The sequence below is a fragment of the Branchiostoma floridae genome, chromosome 18 (assembly GCF_000003815.2).
Source record: "Branchiostoma floridae strain S238N-H82 chromosome 18, Bfl_VNyyK, whole genome shotgun sequence".
Lineage (NCBI taxonomy): Eukaryota > Metazoa > Chordata > Leptocardii > Amphioxiformes > Branchiostomatidae > Branchiostoma > Branchiostoma floridae.
In genome coordinates, this window is record NC_049996.1 from 10992192 (window position 1) to 11016554 (window position 24363).

Sequence of the window (24363 nt, forward strand, 5' to 3'; positions counted from 1 at the left end):
TCATGTAATTGTTGAAGGACAGGGAGAGAGAGAGAGAGACTGGGAGAGGAAGACAGCCGGAGAAGGACACTGGGCTCTTAAGGGTGTCAAGGTCACCTTGTAGCAGTCTCATATTTAAACCATTGAAGGATTTGGCTACACGGATGAAATTCCTGTCATAGTTTCACGGTGATACGATAAGGAGAAGGCTTAGTTCTGGACAATTAGGTCTTACACCTGTCAAGGACACACCCTGTGTTTACGGAATTAACGTGCGATAGAGGATATCACAAATCATCTTAGTCATTGGACAAGAAGGTCAACGGTTTAGAAGGTGTTTTGGGTTTAACAAGATAAAATGTTGAATGTTCTATTGCTTTTGCTTCTTGGCTTTGACAAACGGACGATTTAACATTGTAACGTTAAATAAAGCATTCAGAATGATTTGGCTGTCATCACGAATGAGCATTTGCAACATACATTGTTGATCAGCCCAATGGTACATACAGGGACATTTGCTGAACATGATCTCTTTAGTCTCGCTTGAATTGTAGGCGGGAATTTCGGCTGTGATATTCGGTAAGATCTGGACCTGTCGCCCTTGGTGACCCTTGTGTCTAGACCGTCCTTGGACACAACACCTGGGTCTTATATATAAACCCTTTGACGTCAGCCTGAGCATTTTTATCCGAAAATTGCTCATATCGGATATCTATGTCAACACCATAGACAATTTTCTTACCACTGAAAATGTGATATTGTATTTCATTGGTTGTCATCAAATGCGCGAGCTGTTTAAGCAAAGCATGTTATGTTTGAAAGATTATGATTCATGGTGAAAATTTGCTCTAGATGACAAGATGGTAGAGTAACAGAGTACAAGACTATGTACAATGTATTATTGGGCTGAAACAATGCCCTGCAGTTTGTAAATGAGTTGCATAGTGTCGCTGTGATACCGCAAAGTTCTTCTTTGTGAAATACTTTGGAAGAATCCAGTCATAAAAGTGTCGTAGAATTTCATTGATTCTAATAAAACAAACATCTTAGCACTTGATAATTAGCATATCATTTATGAATTACTCATTTTGTTCACTGTTGTTTTATGTGTTGAAAGCTCCTCGGTGTGTCTCACTCAAAGCCTCAAAGCCTCAAAGGTGTGCAGGTGTGCGGGACCCTTTCCAAATATTGGTAGATTCCATCCCAACATGGCGGACACAACAGAACTTCGGACCGCCCACCGGTTCGATGTGGACCGTCTTCATGCCCATCTCCTCAAATACGTGCCAGGTTTTCCTCAGCAAAACGAACAACTGGTCGTCAAGCAGTTCAGGTACAAATTTCAGAACTCTACTCTCTTGTGTTGCGGAGAAACCTGAGCTAGAAACCCGACAACATTATCAAACTACACATAGGCGACCTCTTACAGAAGGATGGAAAACTGCAGAAATGAAAGTTTATTTTATTGTAACGTTATACCAAGTGTCTGTACGCTATATATTTTATACATTGAGGGGACTGTCTGTTGTCTTTTTTGGTTTAACACTTCAGCTGTTGTCTTGTATCCGACAGTGGAGGGACAGATCATAATTTATCACACTGCACTCTGTAAGGGTCAGGTGAACTGTGGGTGACCTTTGTACAGAGAGGCACCTGCTTTGATAAGTAGAAACATATCAAAGGTGACCAAATAACCGTTACCTATTTAACGTGGTTAAGTTTCAAAGACTTCTAGGTTTGTACATAAAATAGTTGCAAACTAGCCTCAGACTTCTGTTGGCTCTACCAAACGTCAACGATTGATGAAAAGTGAATAATAATTTGTGACAATAGCTTTTCTGATGCTGCAAATAACCCTTGTCTAATTTATCAATTCTGCTGGCCAAAGTCTCTGGGGGTAGAATATTTTCTCTTTAACAAAAACTACTTAGATAATCTTAGATTAGCTATATTTCACAGAATCTTTGCTACAATTTAATTGTTGTTATTCACTTTTAATACTTCAGCTTTGGCCAGTCCAATCCAACATTCTACCTGAAGAAGGGACAGACTGATTATGTCATGCGGAAGAAACCACCGGGACGCCTCCTTAAAGGGGCACACATGGTACAGTCCATTTTATTGCATTCTTTTTCATCACATGAAAATAGGCAGTTAATGAGGTAACACAATAAAAGGCCAAGACTATTAAACGTTCCTGTCAATAAGAATTTTTTCACTATTACCAAGATAGTCTTGTAAATAAGAATCTCCGACCTGCCAAATGGAAGTTGACTAATTTGCCTCCTGGGCCATTGCACACTTAACACCAAATCATTGAATAGATGTATACTGTTCACAGTTTTCTTGTGCTAGGCCGTAAGACATATATAGCTATGTATCCCAACCAACATTCACGAAAACCAATCTCTCTCTCTCTTGTCCGTTCGTCAGCATAGACGATGACAAAAAAAAAGAAACCCATCACATTGTCCTGTCAGTGTGTTGAGTTGTAGCTTATGCTATGTACCCCTACCAACATTCATGAAAACAAAATGTACCTACTAGTAGATCTACATATATCTGCACAGCTACGTTCTTGATGTTCATTGATGTTCATTGGTGATCGTTATCTGACATTTGCCTGTACCGTCATGTTAAGGTTGAGCGAGAGTACAGGATCATTGCAGCCCTCCACTCGGTGGGTTTCCCTGTGCCCTGTCCCATTCTCTTCTGTTCGGACACTAACGTCATCGGCACAGAGTTCTACATCATGGAGCATGTCAAGGTAAGTCCATAGAACAAACAAACAAACAAATAAGCAACAAGCAGAAAATGTTATCAACACAGTCAGAACTAAAATACCTGTACTTTGTAGATAAAACACAGACCTGTACTATTGTACAAGTAAAAATAGGTGTATGTTAATAAAAAATAGCTTTGAAAATATTGTTTCAGCCTATACATGTATATTGTCGGTAGTAATTTACTAGCAGTGTACAGAACTTCAGACGTGTGTTTGATCTTAAAATAAACATTTTCATGTTCATTTTTCTGTTCTCACATATGCCCTATGGTCTTTCTTGGCCCATCTTCATTGTGAGATGCTTCCATCTCTCTTTGATAGGGAAGAGTTTTCCGAGACGTGTCGTTAAATGAGTTACCTGCGGAAGAGAGGACAGCAGTGTACAACGCCATGGCAGAGACACTGGCTCAGCTACACTCTGTAGACTGGAGAAAACTCAAACTGCACGACTTTGGCAAGGAGGGAAACTACTGCAAGAGACAGGTAATAAGACTGTACTGTTAGCAAACCAGGGTTGTCCCCACAAATCCGACATCTGGTGTGACAGTTTTATTTTTCTCAATTTTAGACGATTTAGATCAATTCTGTCATTTTGGATATGATAGTTTTCACAAAGCTATTACCTACCATTGTAGTAAGGTATTCATTCCACGTGGGGTTCAGTGAGGAAAGTGCCTTTCCCAAGATGATATGTTGATAGATTGATTAGGACGGTATTTTGACTAACCCTAATACCTTTTCCCTCATGACCTTAATGAAAAGTGGCCTGCAAGCCAATTTGAGGTTTCTCATGAATAAACAAAGGTTCAAACAAACAAACACACAAACATTTGGCCCTGGGAATCAAACCCGTGACTTTTCGATCTCCTTATTGATATTGATGACACAATGTTCTGCATTTGTCAAAAGCAACCATTGATTTTCTTTTTCTTTTTGTACCCTCTAGCTATCCACATGGACCAGACAGTACCAGGCTGCAGCTACTGGTGACATCCCGGCCATGAACCGGCTCATCCAGTGGTTAAACCAGAACCTTCCTGCTGAGGACACCAAAACCACCATCGTACACGGTGACTACAAACTGGACAACGTCATCTTCCACCCCACTCAGGTACGTCTTTCTGCAGTAAGGAGGCAAATAAATATGTTCATGTGTTGATGGAGGTTAATAATGGTATGAAACAGTAGAGGCAGGCAAGAAGAAAAAGTCTCCTGGCTACCAGAAATTGAACCCGGGCTAAAAACTGTTTGACCAAAAGTCTGTTCCCTTTGAAATGGTCAGTTGGTGGTGCTTGAACCCCACTGGTATTTGTAGATGATATCACTCTCCAGGTAAACAATATTTGTCTCAGATTTTTTATTCAGTCTTTGACAAACTCACTAAAGACTGTCCAAAGAAGCAAAAAACTATAAGGCACTCAATAGAAACAGTGTAAGTTACAAATTCACAAAGAAATACTGTTTCCAGTTATGCAGTATCTTTAGCAACATCTTTATGTATTGACATATTTTCCTATGATTAAAAAAGTTTAAAAAGTTTTTGTTTGTAAAATTTTGTGTTTTCTGCAGCCCCGAGTGATTGCTGTTCTAGACTGGGAGTTGTGCACCCTGGGTGACCCCCTGACAGACCTGGCCTACCTCTGTCAACCTTACAACTGGCCTGAAGATCTGCCCCAACTCAACATGGCACAACCCTCAGGAAGTGGTATGCAAGTTTCCCTTTGTTCTTACTTAGATCACTCATATTCGATGTATTTATTCCACACTTACACTTACAGACAGAAAGAAAATTACTCTCCTCTTATTAACATAGCAAAACCCACAAATAACAGAAAAGGGGGGATCATACGTCTTCTATCGTCTCAGAAAAAGAAGTCAAACCCAATAAGTTACAGTTTGGTGTTGAACCTTAGACTAGAGTAGTCTCTTAATATACTGTTTGTTTGTCTGTCATTTTTTGTCACTTGCAATTACAATGTAACCCCTCAGGCAAGAACTTGCAGTAAACAATTAATTTTTTTGAGAATGAGAATTAATCACATGTCCATAATTTTGAGTAAATATTTACTGGTGGCACTACTTAGGCGTTGACTTAGTAAACATTAGCGCCCCTTGTTCTACTTTAGTGGACCGTATAACTGAGGTAGCAGGCATTCCAAGCCAGGACCAGTTTGTACAGAGGTACTGCACCGCTAGGGGGCTGCACTCCCGACCCGACAACTGGGAGTTCTACCTGGCTCTGTCCTTCTTCAAGGGAGCCTCCATCTGCCAGGTAAGGTTGTTTAGGTCACACTAGCCCCCTGCTGTAGTGATTGCACAAAGTTGTGTGGCCCAGGGCTTCTGAAATGGAGATGGACACCGCCCTATGCACCACCTGGTGCGGGAAGGACTTAAACTAACTTAACACAAGGCCACAATTAGCATTTTACGTTTATGGAGGACATACCAATGTTGTCTTTCTTCACAGCTGATATTCTCTGTTCTCCGACTTTGATATGTCAGCCTCCAATGAGACAATATCAAATGATCACCATTTAGTGTATGGTCAGGGTACCCAAACTACTGCAAAAAAGACAATTTTCCTGTCAGAAATCTTAACAAATCTAGGCAACTGCTTGGAGACTAGGAGTCCCAAACTTGCTCCTGTATTGACTGTAATCTTGAAGCAGATGTAGGGTTTTACATGTGTTTGTTAGGCTTTTTATTCATCTACCGAGTGGTCGACTTTTATTTGAAAGATGGTCAAATACAGACCAATAAAAAGAGGAATGAAAAGCGTAAGGAACAATGAATGCAACACTTAGCCCTACATCTGGGAAGATGCGTGACGGGTGCCTGTTCCACCCACCAGGGTGTGTATGCCCGAGCCTTACAGGGAAACGCCAGCTCCGATATGGCACATGCTGTGGGTGTGCTTGTTGAACCTCGGGCTAGGACAGGACTTGAGATAGCTTTAAGGTTAGTCATACTGTACATGTACGAAATGCCGAAGTTCATTTCCTTGTTCTCAGGATCTTTAAGTGTGATGCAAAACATATTTTCAGTCCCTGTACTTAAATCTTCCAAGGAAGATATAAGTTCTGAGGAAAAAAAGGCAGACGTTTTTCTTAGATTACATTTTTTTTCTCTGCATTTTCCTTCTTGTCATTCAACATCAAAAATCTGAGAGGGAAGGAAATGAATTAGTTTGGCATACATGCACAACATGGTTTGTTTTACTTCAATGCTGCTTTGAAGCTACATGAACCATCTAAAATTGCACAGTTCTGTTTAGTGTATGCTGTTTCTTGATTTTGTCAAAAAAACTTTGAAGGAGCTTTGAGCTTGAAACAAACTAAGTGTGCATTTATAATCATATCAATGATACGCAAATGTACAAGGGCACCTTTCAGTGTACATAATGATGTGTGGTAGTGGTACTGAATCAAGAACCAAGAGGCCACGTCTAGCGAAATAATAGACGTTAAACGAGGACAACAACAACAACAACAATCAAGTAAAAAAAATCATAACAGTTTGAGAGGACCGAAATTGGGTGTTAAGTTTTCTAGGCAAGGTATTATCTGTTCAAAAAGAGTTCTTTTCATAATCATTGGCAAAATCGATTTTTACAAACAACTCAAACCATGCATTCATATAACTTGCCCCTTAAAGTTTAAAAGCAAGTTGCAGTTCATAGTTAGACAGAAAGGTGGCGCTTGTGTACCAGCACTACCACTGGTCAAAGGTTAAAAGTTTACCGTGTCAAAGGTCAATGCCCTAGCTGCCACTGCACTCTTGCTGTCCAAAGTCTGCAAACTCTGTGTGAAACACTTGTGTAAGGACAGCAGCTTCAGGTTAGTATTTCTGACTTTCTGTGCAAACCAGAGGCAACAGTTTGCTGTGCTGAGAGTCTCAGATACTTCTGGGTTTATGCTGACATTTTGGACCTTACACAATGGTCATCTCGTAACAAGGTCACTTCAAGGTGTGACACTGAGGCCACTCTGAGGTTACAGTAATACATAATATATATTACTGTATCTACTGTGATTCAAACTTTGGAAAGATGTTTGCAAGCCATTATGAAGGTTTCCATTGCGTATACATAGCCAGGAATGGTTAATTAAGGAGGTGGATTCACATATGTTCTAGAAATCAGGCTATATATCTCTGTCAACCGTGGCATGTCTGCCAGGTCCCACCACTTGTTGCTGCGTCTTTAGATAAATTTCCAGGTAAACCTAGAGATTGCTCCATAGTTCCCTAATACATTCAACAAATTTAAGGCAACTAAGGAAGGATAGTTAATCTAACATTAGTTTTAAGTACAATATAATGATACAACTTTTATTAGTTTTACCCAAGTTTTAGCTACAAATGTAGATTGTACATCATGTCAGTATGGTGTTACATAGACAGATCCCTGCAGTTGGAAATGAATCTGCTAGAGGGAGCAAGATTTTGCAATTTTTTCTTAGTCTAAGGCCTATCCACAAACTGGAAAACACTCATAAGATTGGTAAAACCTTTTGAATCAGCATTACCACCTACAGAAGCTGTTGAACATTGAACAAACTTGTATCCTCCATACATCATACAAAGCCCATACACTGAAAGGTGCCCTCTGTGCTGATTTTTTACTGCCTGTTTCAAGCCCCCCTCTCCCCCATATTTTCCAGGGGGTGTATAAGAGAGCTTTGCAGGGCAATGCTAGTGCAGCACAGGCAGAAATATTTGGACTTATAGTGGAACCATTGGCTGGTGCAGGAGTGAAAATAATAGAACGGTGAGGACAACAATGGACTTTTGAATGGATTTTGGTGGCCTTTTTTTTCTTTTTCAGAAAGACCAAAAACTACAGTTATTTAAAGACAAGGCAAGAAGGGCTCTTTGGAAATATTGAGCTGAAAATACAGGAAACTGCAAAAAATAGGTTTTGCAAAATGTAATTAAAGAAAGGACAGATTCTGATTGGAAAAAAAATTGCTTGAAGTTTGAACTAACAGTTACTTTAATAGTTGACCTTCATTTTGTGGTATAAATGTCTCGCATATACTCTTTCCTCTTGGCCCCAATCCTTACTGGTCTACCATTATATGTAATGTTGATCTAAGATAAATGATAATATTAGCAATATATGAAGCAATAATTGAAGCAAAGATAGTAGGAAAGGGATCTATCTTACCTCAGGCTGTCTCTATATCAATGTTGTTTGTGTTGCACCCATCAGAAAGATGTCAGCTCAGACCGGCTCTCTGCTCCAGCCTTCACCTAAAGGTCAGGAGCTGTTAAACAGGGTCAGGGCTTTCCTGGAGCAACATGTGGCACCAGCATTTAAGGTATGTGCAGCTCTGTATCAATCAATGTAATGTTGTGCCCATGTATACAGATAGCAGTGGAATTGTGGTAGCATTGTAATAGATTTACTCACAGTGACTTCCAAATGCACATAGTTCTAGTCCAACCTGTACAAGTGACCACCTCTACATAAGGTCCACCTGGCCAATATCACCACTTTTTGGACAGATCCCTTTGTTGATTCTTCCCATGGACACAAGTATTAAGAATCTTGTCTTAAGTAACCTGTCCACATAGACCATGAGAGGTGTTCTTGTGTAGGTTTTTTCATTTTTAAATGTAATTTCTATCCCTTTCCTTGTCTCTTGTTCTTACTCTCCCCTTCTCTCTTACTCTCATCCGTCACTCTCTCATCTCTCATCCTCCCGCATGCACTCTCTCTCCCTTTCTATTTTTCTGTGTAATACAGAGCAAAAAAAACAACTGAAAACTTACCATTGTGTGCTTTGTTTTGTGGCAGACTTATGAAGAACAAGTTGCCAAGAACAGATGGGGTGCCCCTCCCATTGTGGATGAAATAAGGGTAAGTTGTCCTAACTTCCTTTAATGGCTAACTTACATTTGTTCTTGTTAAACCCTCTTTCATTGGTACCATGTTGGAAGCCCCACAGTATAATGACATTACGTTGTAACTAAGATTTAAAACTTTTGTCACTTAAAAGAGCATGCATTTATGATGAATTGTTTTAAGATGTCAAACGACTGGAAACCACAAGTAGCACAGGACTTCCTATGTGTCCTATTAGACAACCATGGCTGGAAAGATAATTCTGAAGCCCTGCCTATATCTAACATGGAGAATTTTGCAGGCTAAAGCAAAGGCTGCTGGTCTATGGAACCTGTTCTTACCGGATGTGAGCGGTCTCAGTGTGTTGGACTATGCCTTTATAGCAGAGCAGACAGGGAGATACATGCCGCTGGGACCAGAAGCCTTCAACTGCCAGGCCCCAGGTTGGACATCCTTGTTTACGTGTTTATTGTTGTTGTGTAGGCCAAGGCCAAGGCGGAGGGTTTGTGGAACTTGTTCTTGCCGTCAGTAAGCGGTCTGAGCCAGTTGGATTACGCATTTGTGGCAGAAGAAATGGGACGATATGGGAAGATGGGGTCAATGCCTTTCAATTGTAGTGCACCAGGTCGGTTTAACTTGTTGGAATTATTTTCAAATTATCATAGTAAAACAAGCAAGAGAATCATTTCCACTCTTTACTATTAAGGAAGCAGAATATTTTTTTCCTTTTAAAAATGTTTGAAATCAGAAGCCAATCAGTGAAAAGTTATCAAAGTTTTAGTCTATAAGAACTCTCTCGAATATGGTAAAAACCCAAAAGATTTCACACTTAAAGCGTGAATGTGAAATATTCTTCTGTCACTGTGGTGGCATGTTAAAAGGGTATTCCAAGTTTCATCATATCTACAAGTCTGTATTATATATAGGAGAAATTTGAATCTGATATTTTCCCCTCTTAGACTTAACAATGGCTTTAATAGCTTAACTGACTTAAAATGATCAGATACAGTTATTTTCTTATTTAGACAGACCATATGAAAGTTTTTTGTTGTTGTTTATTCCCCAGACACAGGAAACATGGAGACTATCCACCTGTACGGCACACCTGAGCAGAAGAAGACGTGGCTTGTTTAGACAGACTACATGTATATGAAAGTTTTTTGTTGTTGTTGTTTATTCCCCAGACACAGGAAACATGGAGACTATCCACCTGTACGGCACACCTGAGCAGAAGAAGACGTGACTTGTTTAGACATACCATATTTAAGTTTTTGTTGTTGTTTATTCCCCAGACACAGGAAACATGGAGACCATCCACCTGTACGGCACACCTGAGCAGAAGAAGACATGGCTGGAGCCACTGCTGGAAGGGAAGATCAAATCCTGCTTTGCCATGACTGGTAAGAAAAACTAAGATCATCCACACATTCAGGCTACATTGCAGTATTTACTATGCATATTCTTAACAATGGGAATCATGGGAGAAAGAGGCTGTCAAAAATCACCTACCTGACTTTTAGAACATGAAAAACTCACATTGGCATAGTTGTCCGGCCTCTGAAGAGTAATTTGACGACAAAAAAAGGAAAAAATTTACGGCGGAATTATATTATACGCCATCAAAACATACGTGGTGACCTTTTCACCCCCTTTCACAGCCTGTAAACAACACCAAAACACCTAACTTCTAAGGCCTACTGCAACCACAAATATCACTAAGAATCTGTTTTTTCAACACAATATAGAAGCTAAAACCCTTACCTATAATATGCACCTCCAAAATCCAAACATATCCCAAGAAAAACATTTCTACAGCCACTTTGGCCAAGGCTACCTAAGCATTCTGAATAGGCTGAAACTGGGTCATCTGCGCAAGTCCGGAAATACCGAAATTTGCCCTTCAGGTGAGGGGTTTAGGTGGAAATCTGCACTGTACTGATAGGTTGCTAGGTGGCACTTTTGATACAGGGTGTCACTAACAGTTAGGCCGTCCTCATCCCTAACCAGCAAGAGATTGTGCACAGGCTAGCTTCCTATCCAGGTAATGGAGCATGAATCAATCAATCTAGACTAATGTTTCAAAGAATGAGGAATAAGAAAGCCAAGGTTTACTTGCATGATGTTTGATTATACCTTTTGAAGAGAAAATGCTATTTTCTACATAGACGAGTTATACAAGTACAAGAATGTTTGGTGTGACATCCGTAGGTAAAAATTCACATATCATATTGTCATGGAAAAACATTTGTCAGACATTCCAACTTTTTGTGGTACCTGTTGTTGCTAACGAAGTTGAGCTTGAAAAGGCTTGTGGATGTTCTAGTTCTAAGTCTTTGCTATTTTGTATATGTATTTTAGAGTCCATCTGCTTTAACATTTACAACTGTCTTAAGCGTGAAGACCTGTGCATATCAGTGTACTTTCGACTTTGTAGTTTTAGTTTTATATGACATCCTTACACAATTTGTACTTAGAATCGTTATGAACTGCATTCTATTCACTTTGACCTGTCATTGTTATAGAGCATAAACGTGCAGTAAAGGTCTTCAATAATTACAGAGCCTGATGTGGCCTCCAGCGATGCCACCAACATGCAGTGCAGCATTGAGCGTCAGGGGAACGAGTATGTGATCAACGGGAAGAAATGGTGGACCAGTGGGGCCGGCCATCCTCACTGTAAGGTCGCTGTACTCATGGGCAGGACTGGGGACAGCAAAATGCCAAGGTAGGTTTATAGTTGTTTTTTTGTTTTTCTACATGTACAGCATATTTTCTCAGTAAAAGCAGTGGGTACTGAGGATGGTCATAATACAGCATGGTTTTGTTTTGTTTTCTACCACACTATGTACTAGTGGCAATATCTTCTTATTTAGTGTTTGTTTGTTCATCAAATCTATAAGAGCATTTGGATCAAATTTAGAATCATAGCATTGTTTTCTCAAAACTCTTCGCAATAGAGGTTGGAGAATCTGCAAGAATCTGTAGACTGTAAAAAAAAGTATAAATATTTACAAAAAATGACATATCACATGGAGGACATGTTTTTTAAAACAGTGTTAATTTTGATGGATACTTTTGTGTTGTTAAATTAAATGTTTATAAGCGAATTCAAGTTTCTGCCATTTTCCTTGCATCCCTCAGACACAGACAGCACAGTATGATCCTGGTTCCCATGGACGCACCCGGCGTGAAGATTATCCGTGCACTGACAGTGTTCGGCTACGACGATGCCCCCCACGGACACTGTGAGGTTCACTTCACCAATGTCCGTGTCCCTGTCACCAACATGCTACTGGGAGAGGGAAGAGGGTTTGAGATAGCCCAGGTTTGTATGGACAGACAAGTCACTAGTTATATGTTAAACTTGGTTTTATGGCATCCTTTGGAAACCTTATTTTATGCAGAAGTATGTGTGTGTAGCTATCAAAGGATACTATAAAAGGATGCCATGAAATACTGTATAAGTTGCAATATTGGTAAATTTTTAGTCTTCCTATGGTACTTAACAAAAGGTCAGAGATGCATGTATGCTATGTTCCACAAAACTGAATTACACGACTCAAAACAAGGATGTAGATCCACTATAACCCCAAAATGGTATCTTGTAAATCCATCCAAGAAGGTAATTTTCAAGTGTAAAATCCCCAATGGCCGTGTTTTTATATGAATCTTTTCAGGAAAGTAGATATTGGATGCTTTGTATGTTTACTAAAGTCATATAGATACCCTTTTCAATTCTTGTCTTTCAGTCATAGACTGAAGTAAGATTGTACAATGTACAATGTACAAAACTGTAAAAAGATTTATCTCTCACAAGAGGATCAAAGACTAATTTGAACAAAGTAAGCTTAAGTGGCTCATTTCATTGTACTTAGATTAATAGGCTTCATATGGCTCGAACTTGGAAATTTACGGATTAGCCTTACGCAAGGGACAATGTCAGTTGAACTTGAGAAATCATATGGACGTTTAATGGGTATCAGATGGTGGTAAATTTGTAAATTTATGTACAAATGTAAGGTAGAAGTATTTGATCATGGGTAAGTGCTAAATTATGATGTTGGCTCAAACTTAGAAATATATGGCTCAAACTTCGAAATTTACGGATTAGCCTTTCTCTAGGGATAATGTCAGTTGAACTCGAGAAATCATATGAACAGTTAATGGGTATCAGATGGTGGTAAATTTGTAAATTTATGTACAAGTGTAAGGTAGAAGTATTTGATCACGGGTAAGTGCTAAATTATGATGTTGGCTTTAGACCATCAAGGCAAAAGGTGTCAAGTCAACTTATAGTGGGTGTGGTCGCAAGTAATTTTTTATCGGGGCTCAAAATTTATTTTTGGAATAGGCATACTGGTGTAATTAACCTAAAACTTTGGTATATAGAATTCCATACATATGTAGATAACTTTACGCAAATAATTACTGGGTGCGTTTGTAGATGCTTTGGTGCATCCAATATCAAAAATTTGTTGCACAGCTCAATCTTTAATTTTGAATTCAGTAAAATATCTATCTAAACCACTGGGCTAGTCTTTTGGTTCTCTGAGATGCAGGCATGTTAATGTAACAATCATAATAAATATCTATTAGTATATTTTGTGTTTGATGCAAACTTGTACTTTGTTGTACTGCAACATAACACAATACCCCCATTTTCAAGGAGATGTTTTTGGTAAGCACTTAATTTTTGTGTACAGTTATAAAGCTTAAAATTGTATGATGATGTTGATTGTTTGTTTGTTTGTCACAGATGAACTTACTTTCAAGTAAAACATCCCCATCTCTCCCCTGTAGGGAAGACTGGGCCCGGGACGGATCCACCACTGCATGCGTCTCATCGGGATGGCAGAGAAGGCACTTGAGGCCATGTGTGAGCGGGCTGCCAAGAGGAGGCCTTTTGGCAAGAGGATCATTGAACAGGTGCACAGTTTTATTACATAATCCGATGTTGATGTAGCCACCATTGTTTGCCATTGTCCTTTGTCCACACTTGGCTCTCAGCTCCCTCCCAGCTACATTGGATTCCCTTTACCATTACAATTGACTCAACTGTTGGCTTCCATATTATTTGCTGCCATCTTCTTTTTCCTTAATCCTGATGATATCCACTCTTGGCACAGATGCACTTGGCAATGACTTCAAACCAATGTATCTGTGCTTCACACACCATGGTTGTAGTTGCATATTTTGAAAATAAAGTTTTTTTAAGTGAGACTCAAGTGAGTCACTCATCTTGAAGATCCGTAAATCTATGTTAACATCATCCTGCTAACTTGTCCTGTAGCTAGTGTAAATGGTTGGTAGGATGACACCACTGAGAAGGAAATAAGGGGTATATTGATATTACATGACTCCGGGTTTAAACCCAAATCCACTTATTACCCCTTTATCCATTGTACAATGTATACTTGTATGCTACTTATGAAAGGTTGAATACAGTACTGTAGCTCTTCAGGAATCAAAAGCATACACATCTACATTTCCTTTCCTCTTCCTGCATGTGTTCTACAGGAGGTTGTTCAACATGACATTGCTGAGGCTCGCATGGCGATAGAGCAGGCCAGGCTCCTGGTGCTGAAGGCTGCTCACATGGTCGACACTGTGGGCACCAAGAAGGCTCGCAAGGAGGTAAGCACTGTGCGTGTGTGTGTGTGTGTGTTTGGTTTCTGTGGTGTGTCGTGTGTTGGGGCATGCGTTCATTTATGCATGTGTGTGTGATATAGACACTACAGCATCTTTAAGTTACACTAAGGCTGAAAAGATATGTGAAAAGAGCGTGTAAGGAGGTAAGTTTAAAATAATAACTTGAGAAAGACACCACAAAGAATTGTTTAAAGGTTTTGGGAAATGTTCTGCATTACAAACACTGTGAATTTTGTAAGTCTTGTTATATGCTGGACTACACAGGTCTATGTGTCCCTCTAGTGGTTAAGAGGGGGAGGGGAGAAAAGTGTTATCATCCAAGTGAACTGAAATGTCCTCTTTCCTGTCTCTTTCATTCTTGTCTGTCAGTTAACTTTTGACCTCATTTGTGAGCTAGAAATAAGTCCTTCTCTTCAGACATAGAAACAAGGATGATGAAATACAGATGATAAACTTGAAGTTGACAGAGGTGAGTAGGACAGGATCAGAATCACAAAGGTGGTCTATGAAGGTCAAGTTTGGGGGTCACCTTCCGCTATATTTAGTAAGCTAGCTAATTTCTATTGAAGTATCACTCTCAGGAGTATGGGTGAATGTGTCTCTGTGATCAACATTTCTGCACATAGGTCATGAAGTTGGGGCAGGCTATGCAGGGCCATGTTATATACTGTTACGATTCTAATAGAGCTGTCACTGACTGTGTTAGTCAAGTTGCTGATGAGGTCACTAGATTATGCCATTATGATTCTGCCGTACCAGATTAAGGCTTGATTGCTTCCTAATCCTTTAAATCTGTTCTAGACATACTCTAGGATTAACAGGATTCAATCTAAGGTCTGAAAATCTTATTTTTTGTTGCTGTCCCATTTCATTGTCATGCTATCAAAGGAGGTTGAAAAGAGGAAACCTCCTTGTGCTATCTAAGCATGCTATAATAGGTCAGACCAAATAAAGATATTCAAAAGAAAAAGGGAAATGCATAAGAAAAACACATTGTGCAGTCATCATCTCCTGCAATATATTAGGTTTTGATGTGTAAACACCTAAACCTAATATATTATGACATAAGGTAATAAGCATTTTCCAATGGGAACAAATAACTGTTCAAATGAAGGGTTGGTATCTCAAATGCTTTATTTTATTCTAATCTTAAAACAGTACTCTCACCTAATCATTTTCAAAGAGGGTTTGATTACCAGGTGTAACAATGGGAGGCAAACTCCACATCAAAGTGCACTGTTTGAAACTGTTGTCCTGAGTGAGCAGTTCAAGCTGCCAGCCACACTGGCTGCACCTGGCCTGCCCTGTCAACTAACTCTGGCAACTGCAAATTCAGAGAGACACTAGCTGGCTCGTTTGGTAATCTAATTAACTTGTTTCTCAATGTGAATTAGCCATGTTCTAAAATTGTCCAATGATTGATGGTGTGTTTCTGCATCCAGCCTGTCCACAACTGTTACTTCTGTTTTAGATAAAAGTTGCTTCCATGATGTCTCTATCCCCAAAAAGATTATAAATAAGTCACACATTTGCACCACAGTAGGGCTCTGCAACTCCCTACCTCCGTGTCTAAACGTCTTCCTCAACCAATCCCTTAAAAAGCTGTGAAAGACTGAGCCAAGTGAATTTGCAATCATGAACACATTTTCACAGCAGCCATCCAGCGGCGCTCAAAGCTGCGGTCAGTCGTCTTGCTGTGCGAACATCTGATGTTGCACTTCAGTTTGTCTAACATTCGAACTCACACTTGAACTTGCATGTGGGAGTTGTTCCAAGGGGAGGGCTCTGTGCATGTTATTTAATTCTTTCCAGAATGCAAATGATAAGGATGATGTTTCTGTGTGAACTGATGGGATCCATTTAACACAGTATGTACATTATGCCAGGTCTGACATAACCTAGGGAAAATTTACCCCAGTGCCTGAATGAACTCTGGTACTCCTTGCTGCATGATGTGTTCCAGCTTTAAACATAATTGTTTCAACCCTCCCAATTGTTCACTTGTTTGTTCTGCATAACCAGTAAACTGCCTTTAGGCATGAAATGCCAGTTTTCTACAGTAGGTTCAAGTAAGGTAAGGTTTGATCCACTCACACTGGGATGGACCACTACTCTTTTTGAGAAGTGTGGTGGGTTCTTTAACGTGCCTGAGATGTGGCTATCCTCAAACATGGAGCCTCCAGACCAAGGTTCTTATTTTCACCTGAGTAGTGTGAGGGAACAGGTGAAAGTGTCTTTCCCAAAGGTACAACATTACTGCTTGCTAGGGATTTGAACCCAGAATCTTTAGGTTCTAAGTCAATAATCTTAACCACAAGATCATGTTGTGGCCTCCCAGTTCTCAAAACACAAATTTCCAATACACACTCACTTACTCTCACTATCCGGTTTATCGGCCATCATTCCTTGTCTTGCAAGGGTTGGACGTTTTGCCAAGTCATTTTGGTGCAATAATTTTTTGCAAGACTCATTTTGAGTGTCTGACAAATCTATTCTGACAATAGTAGTTACCTGACTCCTGAAATCAATTTAAACCTGAGTGAGCAATTCCCCAACAGAAGCGAAACAAGTCACAACTCCCTGTGAACCTGTCACTTTCTTGTAATCCTTGGTTGCAATTATTTTATTTTTAAGCAAACAAAGTGTTGGGTGTCAAAAGACTGTGCTTGTGATCGTCCACAAAGTTGTGCCTCTTTCAGAGTAGGTACATGTACCTGCTTTTTTCCAGTGCCTGTCAAGAAAAGTTGATGTTAACCTTTAAAACTTCCCAGTCATGTTTTCACAGGTATTGGTTTGCAAACAGAACTGTAATGATTTTCCTCGTTGGTAGACTGTTGTGTGGAATTCCATTGTCTCCCGAGACCTTCCATTGTCTCCCGAGACAGAAGGATGCCAACAACAACAATTTAAAATTACCTTGAAATACCTTAAAACTCAGCTTCTTGTACAAATGAAAACGCTGGCAAGATCCTGCTATGCTTATAGAGACCACCACCTACTGCTCCAAAAATTATGTCAGGTTAGCAGGACCTCCTCTTCTTTGTTTGGTTGGTTAGTTGGTTGGTTAGTTGGTATATGATAGGAAACAAGATATATTGAAAAGTTATGTATCAGTTTCACTCATCTGTCACTGGCCAAGGAGAGAGGTGATTTTATCTTGGTCAAGATCAAGAATTTTTCTATGGATATTTTACCATGGCAAAATATAGCTCTAGATCAACCTCAATCAACTTCTTTCCAATTTACAGCTTTCTTAAAAACTACAGGGTACAAGCATCCAATTATTATACATGCTGCAATAGCATCATTGGATGTCTTAACTTAATTTCCTTCTCATTTTATCCCAGATTGCCATGATCAAAATCATCGCTCCCAGAATGGCAGTGAGAGTTATCGACCGTGCCATTCAGGTGCACGGGGGTGCAGGGGTGTGCCAGGACTTTCACCTGGCTGGAATGTACGCCGGCGCTCGTACCATCCAGATTGCAGATGGCCCTGACGAGGTGCACCTGACAGCTGTGGCAAAAATGGAGATCTTGGATCAGCTGAAAAAGGCCAAGATGTGAGCGGTACCAGAGAGATGATAAAGTCAAGCAAGCCAAACTTTGATTAAAACATCCGGATGTCTCTAAATTTAATCCGGTTGTAGAGATTGAGTTGCCTTTAAAAACCCAAATAATTTCCAGTTGGTTGGTTGATAAGTCACATCAACCAGCTTGATACTGGGAAGCTTGAGTGGTAACGAAATTAAAGCAATATATATGTTATATTGTATGTCAAGAAATCAAGCAAAATATGATTAAGACACAAGCAGCCTTGTTCTAGTAGGTAAAGTGGTACTTTTCCTAATTTCTCACAAGAAGTTTTGACATTCACAAATTTGTTCAGTAGATTTGACACAGATGTTCAATCATTGACTATGATCATATAATTGGCAATGATAGTGATGATAAGAAATTAAAAATTATCTTATTATCTAACAACTTTTAAGTATGATAAAGAGTGGGAAATTGGAACTTTTAACCTGAGTGCATTTTGAGGAAGAAAATTACATTTGAGCAGAACGAGTTGTCATTCGATAACATTTCTTTTTCGGTCTTCATTTGTTTCCCTGATTAACACAAACAAGAAGCTTAAAATCAGGTGAATCTGATTAACACTAATTTGTCATAATATTATAAAAGGTAAGAAAGAAGAGAGGACTTTTATTAATGATGAATATAAGCTATTGCACATAATGATGAATAGGTATACATTTGTACAAATCGATCAAGGGAAAACATCCATTGAATAAAAATGTAACATGCTTGCGACATTACTAGCACGTGTGCACTACATTTTTGAATGCCACTGCCAATTGTTGCGTAACATATTATGTAAGATACTGTCAGACAAGGTATGCCAAACGTTTTACTGGGTTGTCTGGCTTTCATCATGAGTTGACCTTTGGATCTTCTTGTTTATACTAGAGCATATATCTTACGTAAGAGTTAGCTTAAGAAGATGTCTTAATTGCAGAGAGAATCTGGGATAAAAGGAGAAAGATATTTGGTTTGCCATTTTGTTACCAGACTTGGTGTTTTGCTTAAACACATGTCTATGAGGACAAAAAAAAGATAATTGGATAGTTTTGTGGTAGGGCAATTATCACAATAGTCGAATAGTACACATTAAAAAATCACGGCAGCCACAAGGTTCATTCCTGCCGAAAAATGAAGTGGTAAAAAGAAACTTCTACCACCCGAAGTCCAGCAGCCGTAGTCAATAGTGATAGTCTACGAATCGAACATGGTCAAAGTTTCAAATGATTGCTACCTGTACACAACTTACAAAGATAACTTAATAACTTTATTGGTCATTCTTGACTGTGAACTAGTGCTATATAGACCCAAGACTATTCGACCATAGAAATAAACCCACAGGGCTTGGATGCAGGCAATATTTGTCTCTAGGTATTACAGAAGACTTCATCTACCAGGTCTAACCCATGCCCTTCTGCTAACCCCATCAGACAACTGTTACAACTGGAATATTACCGAGCCCTGACCGAATTCCTCTCTCCCCATGCACGCAGAGGAAGCCCGTATCGCGTCTTTTGTGGCGGAGGTAATTTCACAGCTCGGTACGTCCCATTCCAACCTCCCTCCGCAGGAGGACGCAGAAAAGTGCCCACTTTCCTGCTGACCTTCCCAGGTGTTCATGGTGAGCAGGTCAGCGGAAATTAATGTCCTGCGATCTTTTCATCAATCTTCGTACATCTATCCAATGTTCTGCAAATTAGTCTCCATCAGGCGTCTTTGGTTGCTGACATGTCGGGTGAATGATTTTGCAATAGCCAAAGGTTTCAGTCTTTTGACTGACCCCTCCAACAGATTAATCACGTCATCTGACCAATTCCGACCACTGTACTGTATGTAGTAGCCCAAAGAGTCTTGATAGTGACTAATGTGTACGTCAGCGCAAACCAATTGGTTACATACTTGTAACTGTTGCTTGTCGTTTGGAATAATGTGGACCATCGAGTTTTCAGTGGGAATAGGTCGGGGATTCCAAGTAGTTTAACCTATATGAATCTCAAAGATATGTATAAGGTTAGCCAAAAATAGTTACTCAAGCAACTGGATATGGTTTTGAAAACCATATCCAGTTGCTTGAGTAACTATTTTTGGCGTATCTTATTACCTGGATGTCTAACCTACATCGACGTATGTATAAGGTTAGCTACCGACCTATATCACATTTTGTGGCCACGTTGCCTTTATGTAAACAGACTTTTCACTATTCGATGACGGATGGATTTTCCCACGCGCAGCAGTTGTCCTAACAGCAACATCCCCTGGGCCTAGCGGCTGCCCTCGGTCATGGCCGTTAATACCAGGTCATGGTCGTTAATACCAGGGTCGGGAAGCAAAGCCTTGCACCAAAAGCCAAGGTAATTTGCAGGCTGATCTTTGAGGGCAGAGTCGTAACGGTTTCTGAGCTGATAGGTCCTGGACCAAGTCATGAAATGTTACTGTCTTCTTTGAGATTATTTTCAAGGCCAAAGAATCTCGTGACCTTGCCTGATTGTTTGGTTGTTGCAAAGTCATCGTTTTTTAAAGTAACAATGTTAACTGAAACCTAATCTAATTCGCGTAATGTATAGTACCTCATCGAGCTTGTGCTGAATACAGAACCAGAGTTCTAGGGCTCTGTTGAAACAATTAAGATCAAATACGGGCTCACTTGTCCCATCTTTAGTGTGATTTATAGCCTCTAATTCTTACTCCTGGTTCGTCTTACATCAGAACATCGCGACCTTGGAGTAAGGTCAACAACGTTAAAGCGACTTTTAAGTTGCGGAAAATTGCCAGCCATTAGATCCAATATGACCCTCATCCAAAACAGGTTCGCGATTGTTACATTGGTCTGGTCTAGTCCAGGTTGTCGGGATTATTTGTACCGTTTGGGGACGTCATGAAACGGTGGGAAATTGGCCATGCTGTATCATGTAAAGGTCAACATGCTGCATCGTGCAATATTATGAACTCCATCTGGCCACGTACCTGAGGATCTACAGCTTGTCTTAAGTGGTCCATTTAAGATTTCTGGCAAGCGTATCATCTTCATGTATTCTTCAGACGTTGCATTAACTCTAAAGCATTCTTTAGTCTCTCTAGTTGAAATGGGTATCATCCAATTACGTAAATGGACCATTTGACTGCACCGCTTCCTAAAGAAAATATCACGCCTGGAGAACCCAAACTTCAAGTCTAACCATATAAAATCAATTTGTAGAGTAATGGCCCCATTTCATGCCCTTATGTCCCACCTGTTGTTATTGCTCATCAAGTGTCTCTACGCACAGAAACATCTCTCACAGTCTCAAACACAGCCTCCCTTTTTCTCCCAGCATAGGTCATCAGTACTAGTAGTTTGTCTCGACTCGTAGTTTACCATATAGCGCTTGTACCTGTGCGAAATTAATTTTGGCTCAAAGCCCAGTCTTGCCATTTCTCATATCGGCTCTCTTGTACTCAATACAAACACTCGACTGTTTCGGGACACAAAGAGTGATATAGAAGCTAAAGACAGAGATCATCGACATCACTGAAAGGCAAGCACCGAATTTGTCTTCATGTAGTAAATTAGTGCGCCGCGTCCAAAGGGTTGGGGTGGAATTGGTGGGCGTGCGTGCCGTCTGGTTTGTAGCATCCGTCTAAGCAGGACCAGATGCGAACTTTGGATGCTGTCGGAGTGAGGAGCGCTTATGTACGTGGGCATGACAATGTGATTGGCGGTCCTGTAGACCATGGGGACAGATTGTCGCCTGATGTGACCATGACAACATGGTTGACAGGATCATTGGACCCCGATGTTGCCATGGCAACATGATTGACAGGATCATCGGACGTCCGATTACGACATGATTGGCAAGTTCATCGTGCGTCCGATATGACCATGACGTCATGATTCACAGGCCCAATGGGTGTCCGATGTGATCATGACGTCATGATTGACAGGATCATCGAACGCTCAGGTTGATGTCAGCCTTTGGTTGACAGTTAGGGTAGATGGTCATCGTAGATAAATTAAGATAATGATAAAAACAAGGCTTCTCGAGTTATGCTGTTAACACACACACAGACGGAGAGACAAGCACGCTCAAAATATAACATACTGGAGAAGGTAATAACTGTCAGAGTAGGCAAACTTTATCGTTTATGTGGATCCATCAGTTTGATTTTAGAAATTAGATTTGAGTACGAGTACGACGTTTAAAGGTCTTTGATTTTTTTGCTACCTTTCATGCATTTGATTGACAGCTGGGACTGACGACTCAGATTTCTCACACCCACCTTTGATTGACAGGTAGTTCAGACAAGCCCAACCTTTCATGACTTGCCAAGGCCCCCTGTACACTGCCCAGTGTGGTTTCAAGGGCCTGGCGAGGCAGGGAGTTTGACAGGGCTGTATATCATGGCACAGACACACTATAGAACTGTCAAAGTTCAATGAACTCGACAATGTCCCGAATTAACCCTTTATTTAGAGTGGACAGTACTTTTAAGTATTTAAGAGTTATGGTCTTATCCTACAACAATGTAGAATGCACTTAGACTCGGCGCGTAGTGTGTGTGCACCTGTTACCTGTTACTTATCGTGACAAATGAGTTGCTTTTCGCAGATTTGTAGGTAGTTGCCATTGGCTAGCTGACCTCTTCCAGTTTACAGGTGAATGACCGAACTCTTTATTAGAATAATGTGTTCTCGAGCCAGTTGACAAAAGATACTGTAAGTTTACCGAACGTTTTGCTACATCTGAAGGACATAAGAATTGGATGTCATGAGTTCTCGCGTTTCTTCAAAGCCATAGATGAGGGTCTGCATGGGGGTCCTGACAACGCTTTACGCATGGGGGGTCCTGACAACGCTTTACGCTAAATTCACGAGGCCGGCAACGTTTTACGCTAAATAGACCAAAGACTCTTCTTAGTAACAAAAGCACTAACCCAAATATTGGACGCAATGTTTTTATTTCGAGGGGCCCCAGTGTCAGGGCATTGGCCTCTTCACTACCTGCTGAGTTAGAAAAACATACAAAGAAAATAAACTTCGCGAGACACATTGGGATAATCAACTCCATGAGGTTCTCTAGCAAACACTGTTTATCTTTATCTATTGGTGTCCTTGAATATAAAGCTAAATATACTATATCTAGTTCTTAACATAAGCGCATAGTGGTTTTGGTACTTTGCAGTTTTAAACTGTGTGGTATATCTTTGGGATATGATGTAGAGTAAGCTTTTGCTAGTGACCTGCCTTTTAATGCTCCACAAAATATACAGGGATATATCTTACGTTGGCAATGCTCGAGCTGCTCTTTTGGACAATGAATTTTCATGTGAATGAAAGTACAAACCGAATACCTGTGTTATTCGGGCTTTCGAGATATGCGAAAGAGCGCCCTGCCTTACAACCTGAGAAAACTGTCTGACAAGGTTAACTACCTACGTGATCTGATGTGTCACTGTAGCAATCGGACGGCTCCCTGTGTTTTGCGTGCGAACTGGTACCAAATGAGTTCAAGAGCACTCTCCTCCTAAGCAGCATGATGTCCACCCGCTTCTGACGCACACAGACACAACTACAAAGCTGATGAGCACACCTGTGAAGGAAAGGGGTTAGCAGGTCAGCTCGTCGCACACATGTTGCCGTGGATATCTTACTGAGATGTTTCACATAGTCCTCTACAACGTGCTCGACAAGACGGCCGGAATGAGGAGTTCATTGACCTTAGAAAACTGATGGGGCCAATGCCTTATCACCTAGTCTTTTACATGGAGGAAACATCCATGGCAATGAGCAACATGTACATCGACATATATCGGTGTTAAGTTTCGACGCGTAAGTTTTGACGTGGACATTATCAGGTATTGGACATGCATCTTTTGTGTTCCTGATAGTTGCTGTACATGGTTTGCTCTTGACACCCCCCCCCCCTCCTGTGAGAGCTCTGCCCACTCACCGCCCTGTCAGGTTTCACCCTACCTGCATCTGCACTTTCTGCTATTGACTTCGCTCATTCGGTGGTTTATTCGGTGGTTATATTTCCCGACCATGTCTAATGACACTGTATAAGGTTTCAGCAGGCATGGTCGGGTCATTAACCTTAGATTGTTTTGAGCACTTATGGAGGAAGCATGCACATCATCATATCTCAGTTATCAATGTCGACAATGTTAAATTTGGATGTGCACATTGCAATTCTCAGGTGTAAAATATCTACTGCATTCCTGATATTTTTCTTTAAGAACCCCTTACTGCTGGCAGGTCCCCCTGCTGAGAGGAGCATGTCTGCCCCCTGGTGTAGGTTCACCCTCACCTGGACATGTTGTTTCTCACTAGTTGGTTCTGGCAGATTTATCAGATCTTCAGTGCAGTTCGCCTTCCTGCGAGAAAACTAATTCTGTCCCCAATGAGGCGTTCCTAATTGTCTCCCTGCAGGACTGTGGGGGCCGCTCTTGTCGGGAACCTGCGGGGAGGATTTCCCTGACAACCTTAACGGTGCAATGGCCGAACCGGTGCAATGGCCAAACCGGTTAACTTATGAGATAACTCG

The 24363-nt window shown here is 40.5% G+C and overlaps 1 protein-coding gene across 2 annotated transcripts; it reads left to right on the forward strand.

Moving 5' to 3' along the window:
• Positions 1-1149: 1149 nt before the first annotated feature.
• On the forward strand, positions 1150-18579 carry LOC118405800 (acyl-CoA dehydrogenase family member 11-like). Of its 2 annotated transcripts, none has more exons than XM_035805566.1 (17): positions 1150-1312; positions 1986-2085; positions 2621-2746; positions 3086-3247; positions 3711-3875; positions 4334-4469; positions 4891-5036; positions 7426-7532; positions 7977-8085; positions 8565-8627; positions 8914-9055; positions 9905-10012; positions 11172-11337; positions 11754-11937; positions 13413-13538; positions 14130-14246; positions 17609-18579. In XM_035805566.1, exons 1-17 carry the CDS (start codon positions 1188-1190, stop codon positions 17825-17827), a joined length of 2301 nt encoding a protein of 766 aa, XP_035661459.1. In that variant the 5' UTR covers positions 1150-1187; the 3' UTR covers positions 17828-18579. The 2 variants fall into 2 exon arrangements, with proteins under 2 accessions (XP_035661459.1, XP_035661458.1); XM_035805565.1 differs by lacking the exon at positions 7426-7532 and adding an exon at positions 5616-5722 and having other exon boundaries at positions 17609-17870.
• Positions 18580-24363: the final 5784 nt, after the last annotated feature.